Source organism: Tenrec ecaudatus, chromosome 4, assembly GCF_050624435.1.
Source record: "Tenrec ecaudatus isolate mTenEca1 chromosome 4, mTenEca1.hap1, whole genome shotgun sequence".
NCBI classification, from domain to species: domain Eukaryota; kingdom Metazoa; phylum Chordata; class Mammalia; order Afrosoricida; family Tenrecidae; genus Tenrec; species Tenrec ecaudatus.
In genome coordinates, this window is record NC_134533.1 from 50,368,503 (window position 1) to 50,388,777 (window position 20,275).

The 20,275-nt window shown below is 52.8% G+C and overlaps 1 protein-coding gene across 1 annotated transcript in view; it reads right to left on the reverse strand.

The window, feature by feature from the left end:
* Positions 1-12,900, reverse strand: part of SLC6A5 (solute carrier family 6 member 5) — a 58,089-nt gene extending 45,189 nt beyond the window's left edge. The window contains exons 1-4 of the mRNA XM_075548407.1: positions 12,388-12,900; positions 9,687-9,825; positions 7,061-7,192; positions 6,506-6,679 (exon numbers count right to left, since the gene is read on the reverse strand). Of these exons, the coding sequence (XP_075404522.1) occupies positions 6,506-6,679; positions 7,061-7,192; positions 9,687-9,825; positions 12,388-12,900 (958 nt within the window). The remainder of the gene's footprint in view (positions 1-6,505; positions 6,680-7,060; positions 7,193-9,686; positions 9,826-12,387) is intronic.
* Between the last annotated feature and the right edge of the window lie 7,375 nt (positions 12,901-20,275).

The following is a 20,275-nucleotide window of genomic DNA, read 5'->3' on the forward strand; positions in this document are numbered from 1 at the left end:
CCCTGAGGGATGTTGTTTCTATCAGGACAGGAATTTCATTAGGAACCCTTATCCCACCCACCTTGCAGCCCTGTTCAGACATCTCTTTTTCTCCAAACTCTGACAACACATAAAAGCAACACAATTTCCGTGCCCTTCGAGAAACTTTGCCAAGATTAGCCTTTGGGAACCCCAAAGACCAGCCACCACAATCTTCTGAGCTGACCTCTCTGCCTTGAATGTCACTAGCCCAGCGGGGCCCCTCAGAAAGCACTATTTTGATTGGACCCTTTTTCGAAGGCACCCTGAGGAGTCGAAGACAAGTGTTTTACTGGGAGACCCGGTGCGCAGCCGTCCACTTATCCGTGCATCTATGAACCAAAACTCTGGTAACAATGCTTTCTGACTTCTCCTCAGACAGAGAGAGCTAGATACCCCGCAAACGCAGGCCAACACTATCAAGTCGACCCCAACTCAAAGTGACCAATAGATATACGAGTATGTGGAGGGGCTTCAAAAGGCTTGTAGAAAACTGGTAATTAAAACTCATGGGATTTTTCCTTGAATTATTTCAAGCACACACGCATCTGCACATATCCTTGGGTAGTACAAGTTGTTAGCATGCATGGCTGCTAACAGAGAAGTTGGAGGTTTGGTGTGCCTAAGAAGAAAGGGCTGGCAATCTGATTCCAAATAAATCAGCCGTCGGACATCCTCGGAAAGAGTTTTACTCTGACATGCATGGGATCATTGTGCATCAGAATCTATTTAATGACATCTGGTTTGTTTTTGTTCTTTTTCTTCTGATTATAAAATAAATCCATGTCCCTACCAATGATGTAGAAAATAAATAAAATGGCCCCAAATCTACTATTGTTAACACTTTGTGTATTACCTTCCTAGGTTTTCTACCCATGCATACATAGATAAAGATAAAATTGCAGTATAAGGGGGCATATGTCTTTTTATATTTGACAGGAAATGGTGAGGATTTTTTGGCCAATTTGTTTTAAAACCCTACCTCTTTATTTGCACAGGATAAATAAATGTCCTGCCCTTTGGCACCTAAACACGAACATTCGCTTTTAATGACGGATAGCGCTCCGTCTGAGGGGGCACCAACACTTCCTCTTCAAGAGTTATTGACATTTTTTCAAATATTTAAATGATTAGGCTATTTCGCAAGACTGTACATATGGCTGAAAAGAACCTGTATCTTTGATTTCCCCCCTATAGATACACGGAAAGCCAGTTTTTGCGTTACTTAACATAATCTCAACACGGATATCAGTCAGGGACCACCAGACCGATTGCACTCTGCTGGAACTGGAGGAATTGAGTCTGCTGAACTCAGAGCCCTTCACAGGGACTCAGGGACCCAGAGGCCCACTTCTGGCTCTGCCCGGGAACTTACAAATGAGCCTCCGGGTCTACTTCATCACCAGCAAAAGAGTGACCATGCCCTTTGGGACGCACAAGTTCGTAGTAAAGCATAAAGGAAAGTGTTTATGAATCTGCCTAGTAAATGGGAAGCTTTTAGCTTAGTGATTATGATCATGGCCTTGGGAGACAGGCAGACTTGTGCTTAGATCCCCGGGACTATCACTCAGCTATGACCTTCCATCTTGCTTTCTCATCCATGCGATGGAAAATGGAGGTAACCACAGAACCCACATGCAAGCCTGTTACATGTCTTCACACTGGTAACATGTATAAAAGGGATTAACACAGTGCTTGGAAAACAGCAGAGCCCTGTTGGTGTGGTGATTACACCTGGTTGGACTGCAATGCACAAGGTCCGCCATTCAAAACCACCAACGACTCAGGAACACAGGCAGGGTATCTGCTCCTGTGAACAGTTACAATCTTGGAAACCCAGAGGGGCAATTCTACTCTGTCTGACAGAGTCTCTATGAGTTGGCATCGACTAGATGGCATTGAGTCTTTTGAGCTGGCATCCATAAAGCCAGTAGCACTAGTTATTAACCACTAAGGTGCTGGGCCAATAGGTAACATCGTGATCGATGGAGAAAAGTATAAAGTTGTCAAGGGTTTAATGTTGTTTGGATCCACTAGCAATGCTCATGGAAGCAGCAGTTAAGAGACTAAACAAAGAACACATTGCATGGGGTAAATCTGCTGCACAAGATCTCTGTAGAGTGTTGAAGAGCATGAACATCACTTTGAGGCCTCAGGTGCACCTGCCTCAAGCCATGGTATTTTCAATCATTTCATATGCATATGAAAGTTGGACATTGAATTAGGAAAACTGAAGAAGAATGGGTGCATTTTGCATTGTGGTGCTGGCAAAGAATATTGACAGTACCGTGGTCTGCCAAAAGAACAAACATCCGTCATGGAAGAAGTACACCCAGAGTGCTCCTTAGAAGGGAGGACAGCGAGATTGTATCTCCCGTGCTCTGGACATGTTCTCAGGAGAGATCGGTTTCTGGACAAGGACGTCATACTCAGGAAAGAAGAAAGGCAGTGAAAAGGAGGAAGAAAGGCATCCTCAAGGTGAAGGAAGGACACAGCGGCTGCAAAGATGAGGACAACGCGGCCACAACACGACCGGGTAGCATGTCGTTCTGTGGTTTATAGGCACTCTACGAGTTGGCGCCAGATAGCACCCAGGAGCCTTGATGACGTAGTGGTTATGCATCGGGCAGCAATCCGCAAGGTCAGCAGTTCAAAACCACCAGCCACTCCGAAAAAGAAAGACAAGACTTTCTACTCCTGTAAACAGTTACAATCTTAGACACTCACAGGAGCAGTTCTACTCTGTCCTACAGGGTCACCGTGAGTTGGTAGCAACTCGATGACAGTGACCTTGGTTTGTTTGTTTTGGAAGCCAGCACCCAACAACAAGGTGCTGCACAATGAATTGTGAGTAGGTGAGGGTGGCATTTCTGCCTGGCAGGGACAGCTGAAGGGCCACTGACCGCCATGGCGCACGTGTCACGTGGGGTCTAATCCAGGTGACGGCCCCATTCCTTGGAAAGTGACCTCCTGCCAAAGTACCTCTGGAAAGGACAAGAAGGGCTCCAGGGTGACCTATGAGCTTGACAGTTCTCTAATCCAGACCCCACACGTTGGCACTGGGCTTTGCCTACAACAGCAAGCTCCTTCAGGAAGCCATTCTGGCAGCACACTATGGATCTGTGGGCAGCTGCTGCGTGGAGTTCCTCTTGGCAGCAGCTCTGCGGAGCTGACCACCTTGCCCAGAGGGAACGCAGAGCAAAAACATAAAAGCTGGGGGACTCCACTCCAAGGATGGCTGAGAGCAGCCTCATTAACGGATGTGGACAAAGTCCAGCCCAGTGGTCCTCACCCTTGGTCCCACCTGACGAACCTGAGAAAACAGATGTCTAGGTTCTCAGAAGGCCAGCCAGCGGCCTCTGTATATTTTGATTTGCTATTCCCTCAGGTGTCCCCAACGTGCAGTAGCCATGGCAGAGAATCCCTAAGAACTCACCAACATCCAGATTATTGATGGGACCCTTATTCTTAGTTAGACCTTCATTAACCACACACACCCCTGGGAGCCCCAGCAGACTCCCCCCACCTGCATTGCTGAGCTTTTCCAGGTGCCAGACACCGGAATTAAATGGATCAGGGTCAATCTTTTGTTTTCTCTTTCAGTCTTATTCACAACTTCTCTAGGGAACCTGCAGGCCTGTGACACAGTCAGTGCTGACTCACGGGGAACCCAAGGTGCGTTTCCAAGGTTTGTGAATCAACAGGAGCAGGCAGGCTCAGCCTTCTCCAGAGCGGTGGCTGGTGGGTGTGGACCAGTCTTGTGCCTTTGAGTTCAACGCGTACCTGACAGAGCTGCCAGGGCTCCTAGGTTTAGAAGGGGGCAATGACACCAGAAAGACACTCACATCTTAGAATGGTCCACCATTTGAGACCAAAAGGACAGCCCTGAGCCCGGGACAAAGTTCAGAAAGGTTAGGGAAGAAGGAAGAATGGGAAGAGGGGGCACAGGGGCCGGGAATGGGATGCATTCATGAGGAGAAGGCAATCAGTGATATGCAACACAATGTGTATGAATTGTTGAGTGGAAAACAGAGGGTCTGCTCTGTAAACTTCCACCCAATTCATAATAAAAGTTTTTTTTATAAAATAAGAGTCAAGAAAAAAATGAATAAAGATCTGACTCTTAAAAGAAAGAGTCTCTAGGTGGAGGCTGGACGGGTTTGCAGATGAGTGTGCATAAAAATATGCGCATGTGAGTTACAGCCTCTAGTCACGTGAGCATCCTTGGAGGTATGAGAGGTGAGAATCACCTTTCTGTCTTAGCACACTCAGAGCCAGCTAATGCTCTGACTCTGCAGCTTCGGGGGGGGGGGGGGCTGGCTTTTGGGGCCAGCACTAAGAGATAATCATGAAGGCGGCCCTCAGGATGGGCCTAGCTTACGAGCAAGAACAGATCTCTGGAGAAAGCAGAAACCACCTGCTTATAAGTTCCCATAAAAATGACCAGGCTTATCTCAGTGAAGTGTCAACTAAGTCCACGTGGAAGAAGCACACCAGCCTGCGTGATCCAGTATCAGATCGTGAATTGTGAACCACCAGTTTGTCGAAGGCTATGGAGTAGGAGCCCAAAATCCATCTGCAGACTTCCTGCTCAGATGACGCCTCTGGCAGATCCCTGCTGGCCACAGTGAAGGGATGGGAATAGCCTTACCATCAGACAGCGCTTACTTTAAACTTGACTATGGTGGATGGAACTACGGTAGAACATGCTATGATACCTGGTCAGTTGGTCTCCCTCTTAGCCCATTCTGGAATTGTTCTAGGTTTGAATATTTCTCGACAGAGGTTTTCTCTCTGGCTTATTTTAATATTGATGGAAGTCTTTTCTTTCTTTTTCTTTAATTTTTAAATATATATACATTGTTCTCTTTCTTTCTTTTCTTTTTGGTGTGTTCCCCAGTTTATGAAGCACAGAAGGGAAGGATGTATAGAGGCAGTAATTGATGTGATCGCTTATCAGGAATACGGAGGGGAGGTTGAGGGGAATTGGAGACGAAGTAACGAATACGGGGTGGAGAGAAGGGGCACTAGAACTGATTGTGGAGATGTGTACACAAAGTGCAGTGTGGATTTTATCTCAATAAAACTCCTGGGAAAAGAAAATGACCAGGCCCTCCAAAGATGACTATTACTAAACCAAGCCAAATCCACTGCCACTGAGTTGATTCTAACTCATAGCGACCTGGTGAGACCTGCCCCCTAGGGTTTCCAAGACTGTAACCTTTGGGAAAGCAGGCGACCGCATCTTTCTCCTTTGGATGAGCGGGTGGGTTCAATCCACCAACCTTTAGGTGAGCAGTTCAACCCTTCACCACCGTGTCCTCGGGCTCTTTATGCACCTGTTCCTTTTGTGCAGTTTTAGACTTTTCCAATTGCTATCGCGCCCCTTGTTTCATCTTGTCCTTACAGCAGCTCTGCGAGGTAGATCAGGTAAAGGATCATACTTGCATTTCTCTTTCCCAGGCGAACAAACTCGAGATCCAGAGAGAAGTTACGAGATGCAGACACCGCACATGCACAGCCAGTCCGCACAGAAATGCCGTGTGGACGGGAAAGCCTTTCCGACGTACCTGTCCTCCATAGGTTAGCAGGCTGACAGGCTCCCACCACCACTCCCAGGTCCTGAAGGACCAATGGGTTTCAAGTCTGAAATGGTTTCTCAGGAATTCTCCCTGGCTCCGCAGGCAGACTTGGTCTAAGACCCAGATCATTGCTTTTCAGTGGCAGCAGGACCCAAGGCACCTGGGCACCTCGACAAAATGCAGACTCACTCAGGAAGGCTGGGGGAGAGTTGCTGCATTTCTAACCAGCATCCAGGTGGTGCAGTCGCTGCCCTGAAGAACACCCTTTGAGTAGGACGATGCTTGCGGGTCTTATTAAAATGCACATTTCCCAGGCCCACCCAGATCTAAGATGTCAGACTAGTAGGTGGGTCTATGAGTCTGCATGTTTAACAAAATTCACTCACTGCCATTGACTCATTGCAACCCTATGGACAGGGTAGACCTGCTCCTGAGGGTTTGTGAAACAGTGTATCTTTATAGGAGTAGAAAGCTTCTCCCATGGGTGCTGGTGGCATAGTGGGTCAGCCACTCCTCAGGAGAAAGATTCGGCTTTCTACTCCCGTAAAGAGTTACAGTCTCCGAAGCCCACAGGGGCAGTTCTACCAGTCCTCTAGGAGTCAGCATCAACTCAATGGCAGTGAGTTCTCCTGTAGAGAGACCAGGTGGTTTTGAACTGCTGACCTTCCAGTTAGCAGTGCAACGTATAAGCACTACTATGCCAAATATCCAAATGTTTACCTGTTCTAGGCCAGGAGCTCATTCACTATTAGAACTAGTGTATTTGGTTATTTTAAGCTCCTTGCCCACAGGTCACATTGTTGAGCCTGGAATGCACGCCATGTGCTCGGTTGCCCGATGGCTAAGGAAATAATGACTGTTTCAGACAACAAACACACAGCTACAGCAGGTCTCTCCAGACTTACCGAGCAGTAGTTTGGTTTTATCCTTGCATTCCGGTGTGTTCCAGGGGTTGTTACAGGAGCCCCAGGGCAGCACAGACACAAAGGAGGCAAACAGGTAGAAAAGTGTGTAGCAAATAATCACATTGTAGTATATGGCTATTAGGACGGAGATGATCAGCATGGCGATGCCACAGCCTGTGGAAGCAAAGAGTTCAAGGTCACACTCCGTCCCAAATTCTCTGGCATTCTTAGAGTTGGGCAAAGGGGCATGGGAGGCAGAGCCTTGACTCTCTTTTGCAATTAGATCCAGCTTATAGTGGAAGAGAACCCTAGGTCTAGCTCTGGAGACTGACTATGCAGCTAGGGATTAAGCAAGGCAAAGTCCTGGACCATGCTGGGGAGAGGAAGTAGAGTGGAGTCAGGGAAAAGATAAAGTGAGTTCTGTTGGCCACACAAGGTCTCCCTCCCTGGGGCAGGGCTGAGTGGCCAGAGAGAGAGAGAGAGAGAGAGAGAGAGAGAGAGAGAGAGAGAGCGCAGGGCAAGGCCTAGGGATGCTGAGAGGCAGAGGGGACTCACCTTGTAGAGCTGGTATGGCCTTCCACACAGACACTGGCCCCTGGCTGGCAAACTGGCCCAGTGACACCTCTAGGAAGAAGATGGGCAGCCCAGCCAGAGCCAGCATCATCAGGTAGGGGATGAGGAAAGCACCTTGGAAAGAGAGAGTGGCAAGTGAGATTCCGGGGAGATGAAGGCAGAGCTCTGGCCCACCTGGGGCCCAGTCCTCTGGGCTGGGGGCTGGGCTCCTTCCCAGTGGTGTGCAGGGAAGAATACACTCCTGTTCTGAAGAACTCTATGACATCCCTGCTCAGCACTGAAGAGGCCTCCTCCAAACATTACGGACAAGTATGCAAGCGCAGTCCTTGTTTCCGTTTCCCGCCATTCCTAGAGTTTGTGTACTGGTGGGTTGGTTCGTTTTAGGGTCTTTGGGGTGGTTTATAATTTTTATTCCATTACCATAGCACTTCAGTTCCTCAAACTTTCAAGATTCAATAACCCAATGTCTTTGACTCACTGGGCCATCGGAAGACCTAAAACCGGCCACACTGCACTCCCGAACCCTCCACCACAGTCACCTGAGTGACCTGCACACCTCCAGCCAACCAGGTGGGGCCTGCTGGGCAAGACAGCTATTACTCACGCCCCATACTCATCCTTCTCAGGCCACAACCTCCCTCACATTCAACTTCCCTCCCATCCTTCAAGGTCAACTCAAATCCTTCCCCCTCCAAGTAGTGGCTCTTCTGTCCTCCCACAATACTGATAGGGACCTCTGGAGGCACGCATCACTTAGGGGTGTGGAAGCCTATCTACTCTGAAGTCAAGGTTAGTTCATCCTTCATCGCTCTATCACCGCTCCTCCCATGCCCAGCCAGGGCAATAGTACCCGGGAGGCCTCCACAGGCTTGCTGGGGGTTCTCTGGCGGTCTCTTCCTAGGCTCGTCACCAGCCTCTTGTCACCAGCGAGGGTAGGAAGAGACCAGAGCCAGTTTAGGGAGGAGAGAAGCCTGGGCTCCAATCTTGTCTTCCTGGTTTGACTGCTCACTCACTCTTCCCACAACTTCCCCCGCAGCCTAGGGGCCTTGACAGAACAGGCGGTTCTCGGAGAAGTACAAGTGGGACGGCGGCTTTTCCTCCTCCTGACAGGACAGACGTGGATTGTGCAACGTTTCTCTGGAGATCCTGGGGAGGAGGCGGCGAGCTCTCCGCCCCGCGCTGCGGGCTGCGGACCCAGAGCCGCAGTGCGGAAACCTGCGGCCGCCCCCTCTCCGCGCCTGGCTGCGCCGCCCAGCCGGAGAGGGAACCCCGCACTGCGCAGCTCCCCGCCAGCCCGCGGGAAGATTTCTCCCGCCGAACGCCCTTCCTGGCTCTTAGTCTTCGCGGGAGGAGCTGCCCTCTCTGCGACCCAAAGCTAGCTCCTCCGGCCCACTTCCCGCACTCCATCTGGGGGGCTCCCTGCGGAAACCCCGCCGAAGCTTCCGTAGGGGGCACCTAGAGGGGCGCGTGGCCCGCACACGTCCCCGTCCCAGCGTTCCAGGCGACCCCTAGTTGTAGACGCTCTGTTCTGCGGTTCTCCTAAAGCACTTACACGTGAATGCTAATTTGGAACTGGGGAGGGGCACAATCTCACCCCGGGAGGCCCCTGCTTGTTGAGCGCTGTGCTGCAGTGCCGCTCCTCCGGAGGCGGACACAGGAGGCCAACAAGAACAGCTGACCCTGTCCCTTTGGCTTAATGGAGAAGCGGTAGGGGGATCTCTGGGTGCCTATTCCCAGAGGACAGCTTTGCTTGTCTTTAGCTAATTAAAAAAAGGGGGGGAGCTGCCCGAGAAGGAGAAGGGCAATCAAAGGGGATCCCGGATGTGTGGGGTCCCTCCTCTCCTCAGCAGGTCCAGAAAAAGGACAAAGGGAACCAACCGCCCTGGCAGTCTCAACAGGCACCTTCAGCATCTCGGAAACGCTTTCCTCCCTAAACAGGTTCGTGCACCCAGTTAGAACGCACGAAACGAAAACCGTTTATGCTCAACAATTGTGCAGAAGTTAAACTATGTCCTGCGTGGAGCCCCAAACGGTGTATCTCTGAGTGCTCTTGGGAGGTTTTGCATCCACCCATGGACTCCCCACGCGGACCTCCTCAGTCGCTCCCCCAGTTTGAAGCCCCCCACATTTCAGGCCTCCTGCACTCTGCTCGGCCTGAACCCCGTGTCCCAACACCAGGTTAATAGCTGAAAACGCCCCTAATTGGGGGTCCCAGGAATGCGCAGCTACTGCCACCAAATTCATTTTAGAACTCGGAAGGCGGCTGTTTCCTGAGTACTTGATGGCTAAAGTCCAGTCTGAACACCTCTTCCTCAATGCCCACTTGCCTCAGGATCCCTCCGGGTGTGCCCCGCTCGCCGCCCCTCCTCCCCGCCAGTCTCCACACCCCCACTCATACTAGGTCAGTGGAGAATCACTGGCCCCACCCCTTCCCTGAGTCCCATCTCGTGATCAAAGCATCTAGTACCTCTGATCATTGGGGCTGGAATGTGAGGGGGCTACCTGGAGCCTCTCCTCCGGACCCTGCCACCTCCCCACCTCCAAGTCCCCCCCAACCCTCTATAGCCCTCCCACCCTGACACAGGTGCAAAGAGCAGAAAAGCCATACCTCCCCCGTTCTGGAAGGCCAGGTAGGGAAACCTCCAGACATTGCCCAGCCCCACTGCATACCCCACCATGGACAGGATGAAGTCCAGTTTGCTGGACCAGTTCCCTCGGGCCTTATTCTCATCCCCGTGCTCGTCCTCCTGGGGGCGGAAAAGCACATGGTCGGAGAGCAGCCCCAGGGCTGTTGCAGGCAGGCCCCATTCCAAGCCTCCCCACCAGGAGGGTCCTTCCCACAAGCAGGCCCCACTTTTCAACCAAGGATGCATCCGCAAGCAGAGCCCTCAACCCTCAACCCTACACCAAGGGTCTCACAGCAAGCAGGGCTCCTATTCTGACTGAAGATCCACCTTGAAAAACCTCTAGACGCTTCCTTCCCAAACCCTGCAGTCAGGGTACATCAGCAAGCAGCACACCCCTAACCTTGAACCAGTAGATGGGTTGCAAGCAGGCCCTTCCAACCCCGATCCCTCACCAATAATTCATTTGGCAAGCAGGCCCCAACATCATGCCTAGAGTCCCCAGCAAGCAGGTCCCTGATCAGCCACCACCACCCCCAATAAGACCCACAGTGCACCTTAGCCCTGTCCTCCTCTGGGCTCTGTGCCAAGACCAGAAAGATAGCTGCAATGCCTGAAGCCAGCCGGAGCCCCTGACTCACTTTCTCTGCCAAGGCCCACAGGCAGAGCCTGTCTGGTCAGCTCATTTTAAGGGGACACCCTATAGCTCTGGGGCAAGGGAGATGGGCAGGAAGGAGAGTCGGGGTGGAAGAAGGGATGATAGACAATGTGAATTCCTCAACCTCCCATTGCAGACTAAGCATCCTACTAACCAGCTGGGTCACCCCAGGCAGACCACTTGCTCTCTCTGAGCCTCCGTGTCCCTATGTGCAAAAGGAGGGGTTTAGGGTAACTGTGTCCTGAAACACCTCTGTGAATCTTTGGGGCGCCCTTCTCCAAGCTTGGGGCAGTAGCTGGTGCTGGAATGTAGAGAGATCTCAGGATGAGGTTACCTCTGATGAGTTTGAGTGTATTCAGGAGAACTGGACACAAAGCAACACTTCCAGGGGCACATGCCACTGCCCAGCATCCAGCTCTCCAATCTCCTCTGCCTCCTAGGGCAGTCACCTGGACTGAGGGCCCTGGAGGAGAATGCAGCCACTGGGCGTGCAGGCTGGCTTGGGGAGGGAGAAGCCAGGTATCTGAAAGACCCGAATCTGAAAGATGCCCTGGGCTGGAAATAGGCTGCTTCAAGGCCAGATCCCTTGGGCCTTATGCTCATCCCCTAGCTCAGGCACCCAGTGGAGACCCTTTAGCCCCCTGAACCCTCCCTCCAATCTGTGTAGGGCTGAGAAGGGTGGGAGGTTCAATTCCTTTTGCCGCAATGCAGAGGCTAAGCAAGGGACTTGGGGGGGAAACACACACACACACAAAACTCTTCTGCCTTTACCTTGGTGACACTGTTGGGCACATAATCTCAGAGGCAGTTACTTCACACAGACCACTGACCCAGGCACTCACACACACACACACACACACACACACACACACACACACACACACACACACCACCCACACCCCCAGGGCAAGGGCAGCCAGGAATGCCTGTTTGTGCTTTATTTCTTTCTACTTATTCCAGCAGCTGATGTCCTGCTGTATGTGTGTGTGCCTGCGCACACACGTGCACAAGAGGGATTCAGAGACAGAAGTCCAGGTAAACACTGACTCCCACACCCCCAGGTGTCCTGGCACAGGTCCTGACTCATGGAGAGGCCTAAGGTGTGGGAGCTGGCGGAAGGCAGACTAGGGATGCAGTGGGTGAACCACACAGAGGAAAAGAGATCAGAAATGGGGCACATTGATGTGGGGGGTATCCATCGGGAGGGACACAGAAGACAAAGGCCTACATAAACGGAGTCACCAAGACTACCAGGAGTTTCTGGTACCAGGAAGGGCCACCTCATCCCTAACCCAGGATGGAGATTAGCTCTGTAAATGTCTCATGTAGGTGGTTGACAGGGAAACTAGGACCAAATACAGAGATGGCCTTAGGTGTGTGGGACCTGAGAAACATATACAATTGAGTGGCACTCTCTTTAAGGGAAAAAAAAAGACAACAAAATTGGGTACAAGGTTTTGGAGGACCTATGCAAGTGACAGGGTTCTGAAGTTAAGCTTCAGTCACCTCCAGCAGGCTGATTTTTCATCAAATGAATTCTCAACTGCCAACTGGGAACTCAGCATCAAGGGGTACAGCACTGAAAACTACTGTGTCCCCACCACCCCACGCCCCTGCGCCATCCCCAGGCTTTCTTCCCCGTTTGTATTTTAATCAATTAATGAATTAAAGACCGAATCACTGACAGCAAGATTCGTGCCTGCATAGAGAGGATCTATCTGCCTCCATTGCTTAATGTGTCAACACTTGGATTCCTAGTGTCTGTCCCCAATGTCAGAAGAGGCACTTAGGGGGGCAGCTCCTAAGGCCTCCACCCCTCTGGCTGGATCACTGCAACCTGCAAGTATTTGCGCAGCCGTAACCTGGCGACCCCAGCACAGTGCGAGCTTCCAAAGCCCCAAAGCTTCCTCCCACCACCTGGCACTGCCAATCGTCTCCCCATCAGCACACGTGCACCCGCCGCGGGCCGGCTCGCCGAGCGCGGCGGTAGGGCAGGAGGCGGCGCGGGCTCAGCGAAGCCGGCTTACCTGGGGGACAGCGCTGGCCACGCTGCCCGGGAGCACGGAAGTGATTCCATCCGTGCCCAACACCACGGTGCTCCGGCTCATGTTCACCCAGCCCACGGACGGCGTATTGTTCCGCTCCAGGGTACCCTTGCCCACACTCACGTTGGCCTCTCCCTCCGGGCCGCGCAGAGCGGGGATCTTACAGTGCAGCGCGTTGCCAGGCCCCGCACCCCCGGCCGGAGCGGAGGCCTGCGAGCCCTGCGCCTCGCTCAAGTCCCGCAGCGCCGCTGAGGCCGCTGGTGCCCGCGGGCCACTGAGTTTGCAAGCCCCTATTCCCAGCCGCTCGGCCTCGCAGGCTCGTGCGTCCGGGGACTGGTAAGTTTGGGCGCCGGTGGAAGCGGACCTGGGCACGCGGGGCGGCGGCGCGGCCGCGGCTGGTAGCTCCTGCTCGGGGCTGGTCCTAGGCGCGCAGGGGCCATCCAGGTGACCCGGTGCCGCCGCCGCCTCCAAGCTGCCGGCTGGTGGTTTATTCATTTCCACGGGAGCACCGCAATCCTGCAAACACAATGTCAAGTTCGGGCACAAAAAATAAAGTCACGACAGGTTTTAAAAAATACCTGTATTTATATACGGAGCTGTTCACGACTCAGGTCCAGAGGCAATATCTGGGAGGAGCAAGTTGGAATCATTCTTTCATCTTCTTTTTTCCCTTTCGCCAATAAAATACTATAGCCAGTTTTTCTCAAAGCGCCCGCCTCTCAATCCCTAGGTGGCCCTGATGGAGGACAATCTACATAGGCGACAACTTTGGGGATGGGGGTGGGGGGGAGAGGGTAGAAATAGTCCTGGAGCCATGGTCCCTGCCCTCTTTGGATTTCACATCACGGCTGTAGGGTGCCGGCTTCCCCACCACCATTGTAGAAAGATTCTTTAATTTTCCGCCCCATTTCCTTTGTCATTCAACAATGCACATTGCCTTCTTTTCCCCCCCATAAGCGATAGGCAAGCTGTGGCCACATCGCTGATGGCCTGGCACCTGCGAGTGCTGGAGGCCAAATCAGTTTTGTGAATCCCAGGGCTCCCAAACCTACCCCCTTCCGCCAGGTAGCAATGGCAGGAATAAAGATCAGGCCCCCAAATTACCAAAACCCAAACACACTAAAGAACAAAAACCAAAAGCAATAACAATAGGAATAATAACCAGATTTAAAATACAAAGTTGTTCTCTTACAGAATTTCCACTCACTCGGGGATTCCCAGAAAGATGAATAAACGTGGCAAGTTTCTTTCTGTCTGTCCTTTTTTTAAGGCACACCCATTCACAAGAATCTAATATCCTCCACACCCATACACTTGCTTTGGGGCCAAAACTAATTTTCGTTTACTTTCCCCTAACTGAGAGTCAAAGGGGAAGACCGGTCAGAGGTGGGGTTATCCCGCCCCCCCCCTTTCCTCTTTCTTCGTGCTAACCTACGCACCGATAAAAACCCTTATTATTATACAATATGGATCATCATTACGACTATACAATAAAATAATCATAGTACGTCTCTTTCAACTACCGACCTCTCATCTACCCACCCCCCTCTCACAATCGCACAGACCAGAACTGATTTTCACCAAATCTAAATACCTTGACTCCTGCCAGCATTCCTCTCTCTGGGACCCGAAGCGCTACGTCCCGATACCGGTACGGGGCTTTTCAGCACCAAGGACAGTGCCCGAAATCTCGCCCGCGGGGAGCCCCTGTCCACCTCTCCACCTCTCAGGTCTAAGCCTCTTTCTGAGCTTGTGGAACTCTCAGGTACAAATATCTACCTCCTCCGGCTAGTCTTCCCCTCCCCCACCTCCTAAAATACACTGAACATTTCAAAAGGAAACATCCCAAACCAATCTACCCTTCCGGCTTCTTCAGCCCCCTCTCCTCTTAAAAGAACAAAAGGAGCACTCACCACGTCCGATTTAGGCAACAGATCGAACCGGTAGGGAGTGAAACCAGCTACTGAGTCGACTGGGTTTGGCTCAGGCTAAGAGAGGCGCTTTCTATATCTCCTTGGGAAAGGCTGGGTTTGCGTCAGTGCAAAGCAAGGTGCCCTTCGTGTGACATTTTCTTGATAGTACAAGTTTGATAAATCATTACCCCCTTGGATTCGAGTTTTAAAGAGACAACGGCCGAGAGCGCGCTGGCCAGTTGTCACTTTGGCGGGAGGGGGCTGCGTGTTCGGCGTGACTCATGTGGGTCTGATTACTAAACCGAAGCCGGCCGGCGGGAGGGGAAGGCAGAAGTTTGCCGCCTCCTAATTAAGGGGAACATGGGAGAGACACGTCCCACTGCGCCCAAGGCTAGACGCAGCCGCCAAAAGAGAGGATTGGGTTGTGGGGGTGGGGGGAGGGGCTGAGTGGTAAATCACTGCGGGCTCGGTCTTTCTCTTCCACTAAATCCCAGTTGCTGCCTCCCCAGTCTACAGGGATCCGGTTCCACAAAACCCATTCCTAAAGCGACCGAGGGTCCGCACGTAGCGCCGCGTCTTTGAGATGGTCGGTGCAGCCGTGGGTGCTGCATTTACGAAGGCGCAGCCCCTCGTGGGAATGCGGGCTTCGGGTTTCTCAGGTCTGCCCGCATCACCTCTCCAAGACAGCCAGTCTGGGGGGGATCCTGAGAAATTCAGATCTGCTGTTTACATCTAGTTCTCTTTTTCTTTGTTCACACCATCGAGAGAAAACCCTGCATCAAGTTGGGACCATTCGCATAGGTACCGATAAGAAATGCTCTGAAGAAATAAAAATGGAAATGATTTCCAGCACGGAGCGGGTTCTAGGGACACTCAATGCCAGAGAAAAGCCTATTCTTTCTACTCTTCAGTAAAAATTCCTTGGCGTCAGGTTCGAGTTGGAAGCGCAGGGTCTTAGAGACCCTCCAAATTCTCAAGCGCCAAGAGCGAGGCTGACGATGCAAAAAGCCAACAGGGAGATCAGCAGCGCGGGGTGTGCGTGGAGAAGGGGACCACAAAGATGCAAAGAGGGCTTTTTTGTTGGTACAAAGGCTATAAGCACTCAAATGGGGTAAATACCTTTCTAGAGAAGGTGTCGGTGGGAGACTAGGGGCAGATCTCCAAGAAAACACAGGGCAGGCTTTCGATCCTGTCTCTGGGAAGCCCTGGCCTAGACCAGGGACGCTAATGAAAGCATTCTGTTCCTTCCCCACAGCCCGCAGCCCAGCCCGCAGCCTTGGGGTAGGGGTGGTCGCACTTGGCTGGGCAGTTTATTGGGGCGGGAGGACTGAGCTGCGACGGCGGCCTCAGGAGGAAGCTGCGGCGGCAGATTGTGGTGGGTGCCCGGGGCGCTACGCTGCCCGCTCCCGCCCCTCTGGAGCTTCCCCAGCCGTTCAGATGCCTTTGCCGACAGGCTCACCCGCCTGGCCCCCTCCAAGGGTAGCTGGGGCGGGGCCCAGGCCCGCAGGATCCTGCGGTGGGCAGGATCCCCGCAGAACCCCTCTGAGCGAGCCCCTCAGGCCAGGTTCATTGTGGTGCTAAGCTAACATTTCCTGAACTCTCAGTATTGAACCATTTTTGCAAGCAATTTCCAGGGGCTTTTCTATTCAGTGTTGGCAATAGCTTTTGAGAAATGACCCCAATTTTAGAAATGGAGAAACCGAGGCTCAGAGAGACTTTTAACCCCCGTTTAACCCTAGAAAGCATGTCTCTAAGCCTGGCTACTACGGCCTTGACGGAGCTGCTGGGAGGTCGTGCGGGCGAGGACCCAGAGCCGGGCTTGGTGGGGGCTTCAGGGGGTTATGGCTAGGGAGCAGTCGGCGGGCCATTTGTCCCAAGAGTCCCGCAGGGGCGCGTGCTCCTGCCGAGGCGGGCCGGGAGACTGACCCTCGGACGCTGGGAACCGCGGACATACACTGCAGAGAGGCCTGTCAAGCGTTTTTCTCCCTGTCAACCAAGTCCCCCTCTCTGGGGAGCCAGACCGGGTGCGTGGGCCCTCGAGGGCAGGCCTAGCAGGCCCTGCCCCCAAGAGCAGCTGCGAACCTGCCCGGCGGCTCCCTTTCAGCCGACCCTGGGCAAACTTCCCCAGGACCAGTCACGACTCCAGTCCCGGCGCGCGAGTGTCCCGCGGGCGGGCGCAGGGACCGCCCACGCTGAGGCACTGGCCGCGGGATCTCGCGGGCCTGGGCCCTCTCGCTGCCCCCTCGTCCCCTCCCCACTGCCCCCGTCGTCCCTCCTGCGGCGGCCGGGAGTAAAAGTGACGCCCGGCGCCCTCCCTCTGCCCGCGGGCCTGACGTAGGGTGCCCGGGCCCTCCCTGCTCAAGTGCGCACTCGGGTTCCCGCGTGGCCCCGCAGGGCAGGGCGGCCGCGGGCGGGGTGCGAGGAGGCGCTGCTCCGAATCCTCACCCCGCCCCCCTGGCCGCCAGGTTCGGGGAGGGAGGGGCAGCTCTGGGGACCTGCGCGGGGGCGGTGTGGGGGACACAGGGGAGGGCGGGAGGGAGCGTGCGAGTGCAGGAGGCCCGGCCCTCGGGTGCCCACTGGGGTGTCTTCTTAGCTGGGGAGCGCAGGGGCCCGAGCTTCAGCCGGCGGAGACGAGCCGAGTTCGAGCCCCCCCCCCACCCGGGTGCGGGCCCTGCCGCCGGGGTCCCGCCGCCGCCGCCCCGCCCCGCCGCCGTCTGCTAGCAGAGATAATCCAGCCGCGCCGCCACCGAGCAGGCCGTAAACCCACATCCATCTCCGCAGCAGCCAGCCACGCGGTCGGAATTAGCCAGTCACTACGGCCTTAATTACTTTGTCAAAGATGAAAAATAGTAATTGATTTTGCCCTCGATCACTTTCTCCCCCCCCCACTCCCCGCCACTGCTGATAAGCAAATAAATCGCTATCTTGAGAGCCCGAGTCCACCCGGCAGTATGGGAAGGAGTAGCCTGCTGGAAAAGAGGCTGCCGGGTGGCCGCCCAGACGCCAGAGTGTGCGGAGACCCGGGGAGGAGGGTGGAGGGTACCGAGCCCGACGGTGGCCTAGCCGACCTGCAGCCGGGCACCAAGGAAGCAGCGGGCAGGGGGAAGGCAGCATCCGCGCGCCCGGGCCGTGCCGGCTGAAGGTTGACAGCTGACCAGCCCCATGGCCACGGAAAGATTCGGAAACTGGCCCGGGGACGGCCGGGAGAGCCACGCGTTGAGGCCAGTGCTATGCGGGCTCCCGTGCACCCCACCACACAGGAGACAGCGTGAGCGCCCCGTGCCCAAGTTCAAGTGGATTCGGAGGGAGACTGCAAACACCAAAAACGTGTAGGTGAATGCGGGGCTCAGTGTGGGTTTCGGGTGACATTGCCAACAGTCAAGCCACCATGCAGTATTTTTGCCCCACTTGCCAATGCGGTTCCTTCTGTGCTCCAGGTACAGGCACTGCGGGCACACTGCACCACTCCCTAGCTGGTGTCCTTGGAGGCAAGCCCGTGTATACAATAAGGAGAATAGGAAGAGCAGCCTACCGCAAGGGTAGTGTGCGGATTAAATGAGCTATAGGGGGAGGATTGGGGCCAGCGACTGGGTATGCTTTCCCTAAGCGATTACAGTTGGTACTATTATTTGCCATGACAGTTATGATTCTGTCCAAATGGATCTCCCCCCAGCCCATCAGATTTAACAAATAAAGCAGCTCTCTGTCTCCTGGGCTCAGTCTAATACGGGTAGAGTCATAACAGAATAGAAAATCTAGTGGAACACGACTCTTCATTCCTGGGCTGGTCACTCAATAATGAAGTATTTACTGTGTATAAGCCGAGTTTTTCAACACATTGAATGCCGTTTTTGTGGTGAAATTAGGTGCCTCGGCTGATACTCAGGTGGGCTTATACTCCAGTATAGAGATACCTTGATTCCAAGAACCTTAGGGACATCCTGCAAAAGAGCTCCACCCAGAGACTGCCTGCTAGGAGGGTGGCCTCAGGCACCCTTTGCTCAGATCAGAGCAGGTATCAATAGGAACCACAAAGGCTGGGAACCTTGTAGGCAGTCTCACTCTCCAGTTCTCCTCTGGACTGGGGTGCCAGGGAGACACAGCCAGGCTTTCCTTGCCTTAACATCCCCCAGTACTCCACATGCAGCAGTCGGTGGCTCAGCTCAGTAACTAGTCCAACATCCAACATCTCTAAGGGAGACAGGGTGGACGCGTGTTTCTGAGTCAGCAGTGGGGATGATTCTCCCTTCACTGCAGCAAAACCCCAGGCAGTGGGCACCAGTGCAGAAACAGGGAATTTGAGAACAAGCTGAAAGGGACGTCCAAGGTCATTGTAGTCCCATACTCTCCTTTATCAGTGAAAAAAGGGAGAGCCAGGGAGAAAACGTGAGAGCCCAAGGTCACTTGGGAAATTCTATAGAAACAGTGCGGCAGTGGCTTAGTTCAATAAGTAAGCCTCTTCTCAGATCCAGCAACGTCACTCTTAGGATATATATTCCCCACCACCACCACACCCCCAATACACCTCAATGCAAGGTTGCTTTTTGTAGCATGCTGGATAAAGTGACGGGTGGGTGAAGAGTATGTCACAGGATGATGCATCGCTATTAAAGAGTAAGGATTAGACACAACCAGTTCATGTGTTGAGACGTCCATAAGGCAGTGAGTGCGAGCAGGGAGGGAGGAAGGGAAGGAGGGAGGGAGGAAAAGAAAAGAAAATCCTTAAAGATGGATGGGAGGAAGCCATGCTTAAAAAAAAACAGTCAAACCCATCTTTTTAAAAAACAAATGTGTGTAAAAACATACATTAAAAAGTCTTAAAAGGAAAAAGTACAGCATTGTAATATAACACCTTAATGAGCATATTCACCCAAACGGTCTCTTTTCATTAGCAAATGTTCATCCTAAATCTATTTTACTGTCTTTCTCTGAGGAGTACAGCTCAGAAAAATGAGTTTAGTTAATCAAAGAGTCAAACTATTCATAGTGAGGTAATCCTTCTTCCTGAACCCCTGGAAGCTCTATCTCCTACTTCACTGGCATGAAACTAGGGCCCAATGCAGACCCTTTGAGGGAAACGTTAGTCATGGAAAACAACAGGATGCCTTGCCCCGCCCCACCCTGTCCTTACAATACACACTAAGTACATTAACACTAAACTGAACAAGGCTTTTTCTCCTCCTTTATCTACGGTGGCCACATTGATTTTTTTTCCCCTGAGAAATATAATATCCATTTTCTCCCCCTGCTACTCTCTCCTTTTTTTGGAAGCCCCACATTGTTTGCATAGGTTTAGTGTAACTACCTATCTATTCTTCTAGGAATAATTCTGTGTCTCTCCACCTCAAAGTCCCCAAGCCCCAAAGAAGGAAATACTAGCCTTTTCCAGGAAGCCGGACTTCAAATATACAAGTATTCCTTCTTGGGAAGAGGGCCTCTCTAATGCATGGGATTCAAGGCCATTGACGTGCTATGACGGCAGTGGTGGTAAGGTAGTTAGCTTCCCCATAAGTAGTCTCCCAACTCCTTGACCCTGGACCCCGTCTTCTCTTCTGGTTGTCCCAGTTAGTGGAGGGAATTATTTTAGTTCGATGCCATGCAAAGGCAGTATGAATTAGCAAAAGTAGAGCAGAACAGGTGTTGGGAGCCTCACTCTCTAGGTAGGTTATGGAGATAACCAAGGTTGTGAGGTCAAATCTTAAGAGAGTCCAGAAAGGCACCACTAGGAACTGATGGGCAGACAGATAAGCTTCAGGATCTTGTGGCTTCCTCACTGGGTGGTACAGGTGTAAACTGGGTTGAGGAGGCTAAGGCCCAATTTTGCGACCATTGGTCTAGGAATCTGCAGCATCCACACAGAATAAGACCATATTAAGCAATAGCCTGGACTAGTCCAATTTCATCACCCATCTTTGACAGCCCACCCAGAGGTCATTGTGATGGCAGCTGCCCTTTGG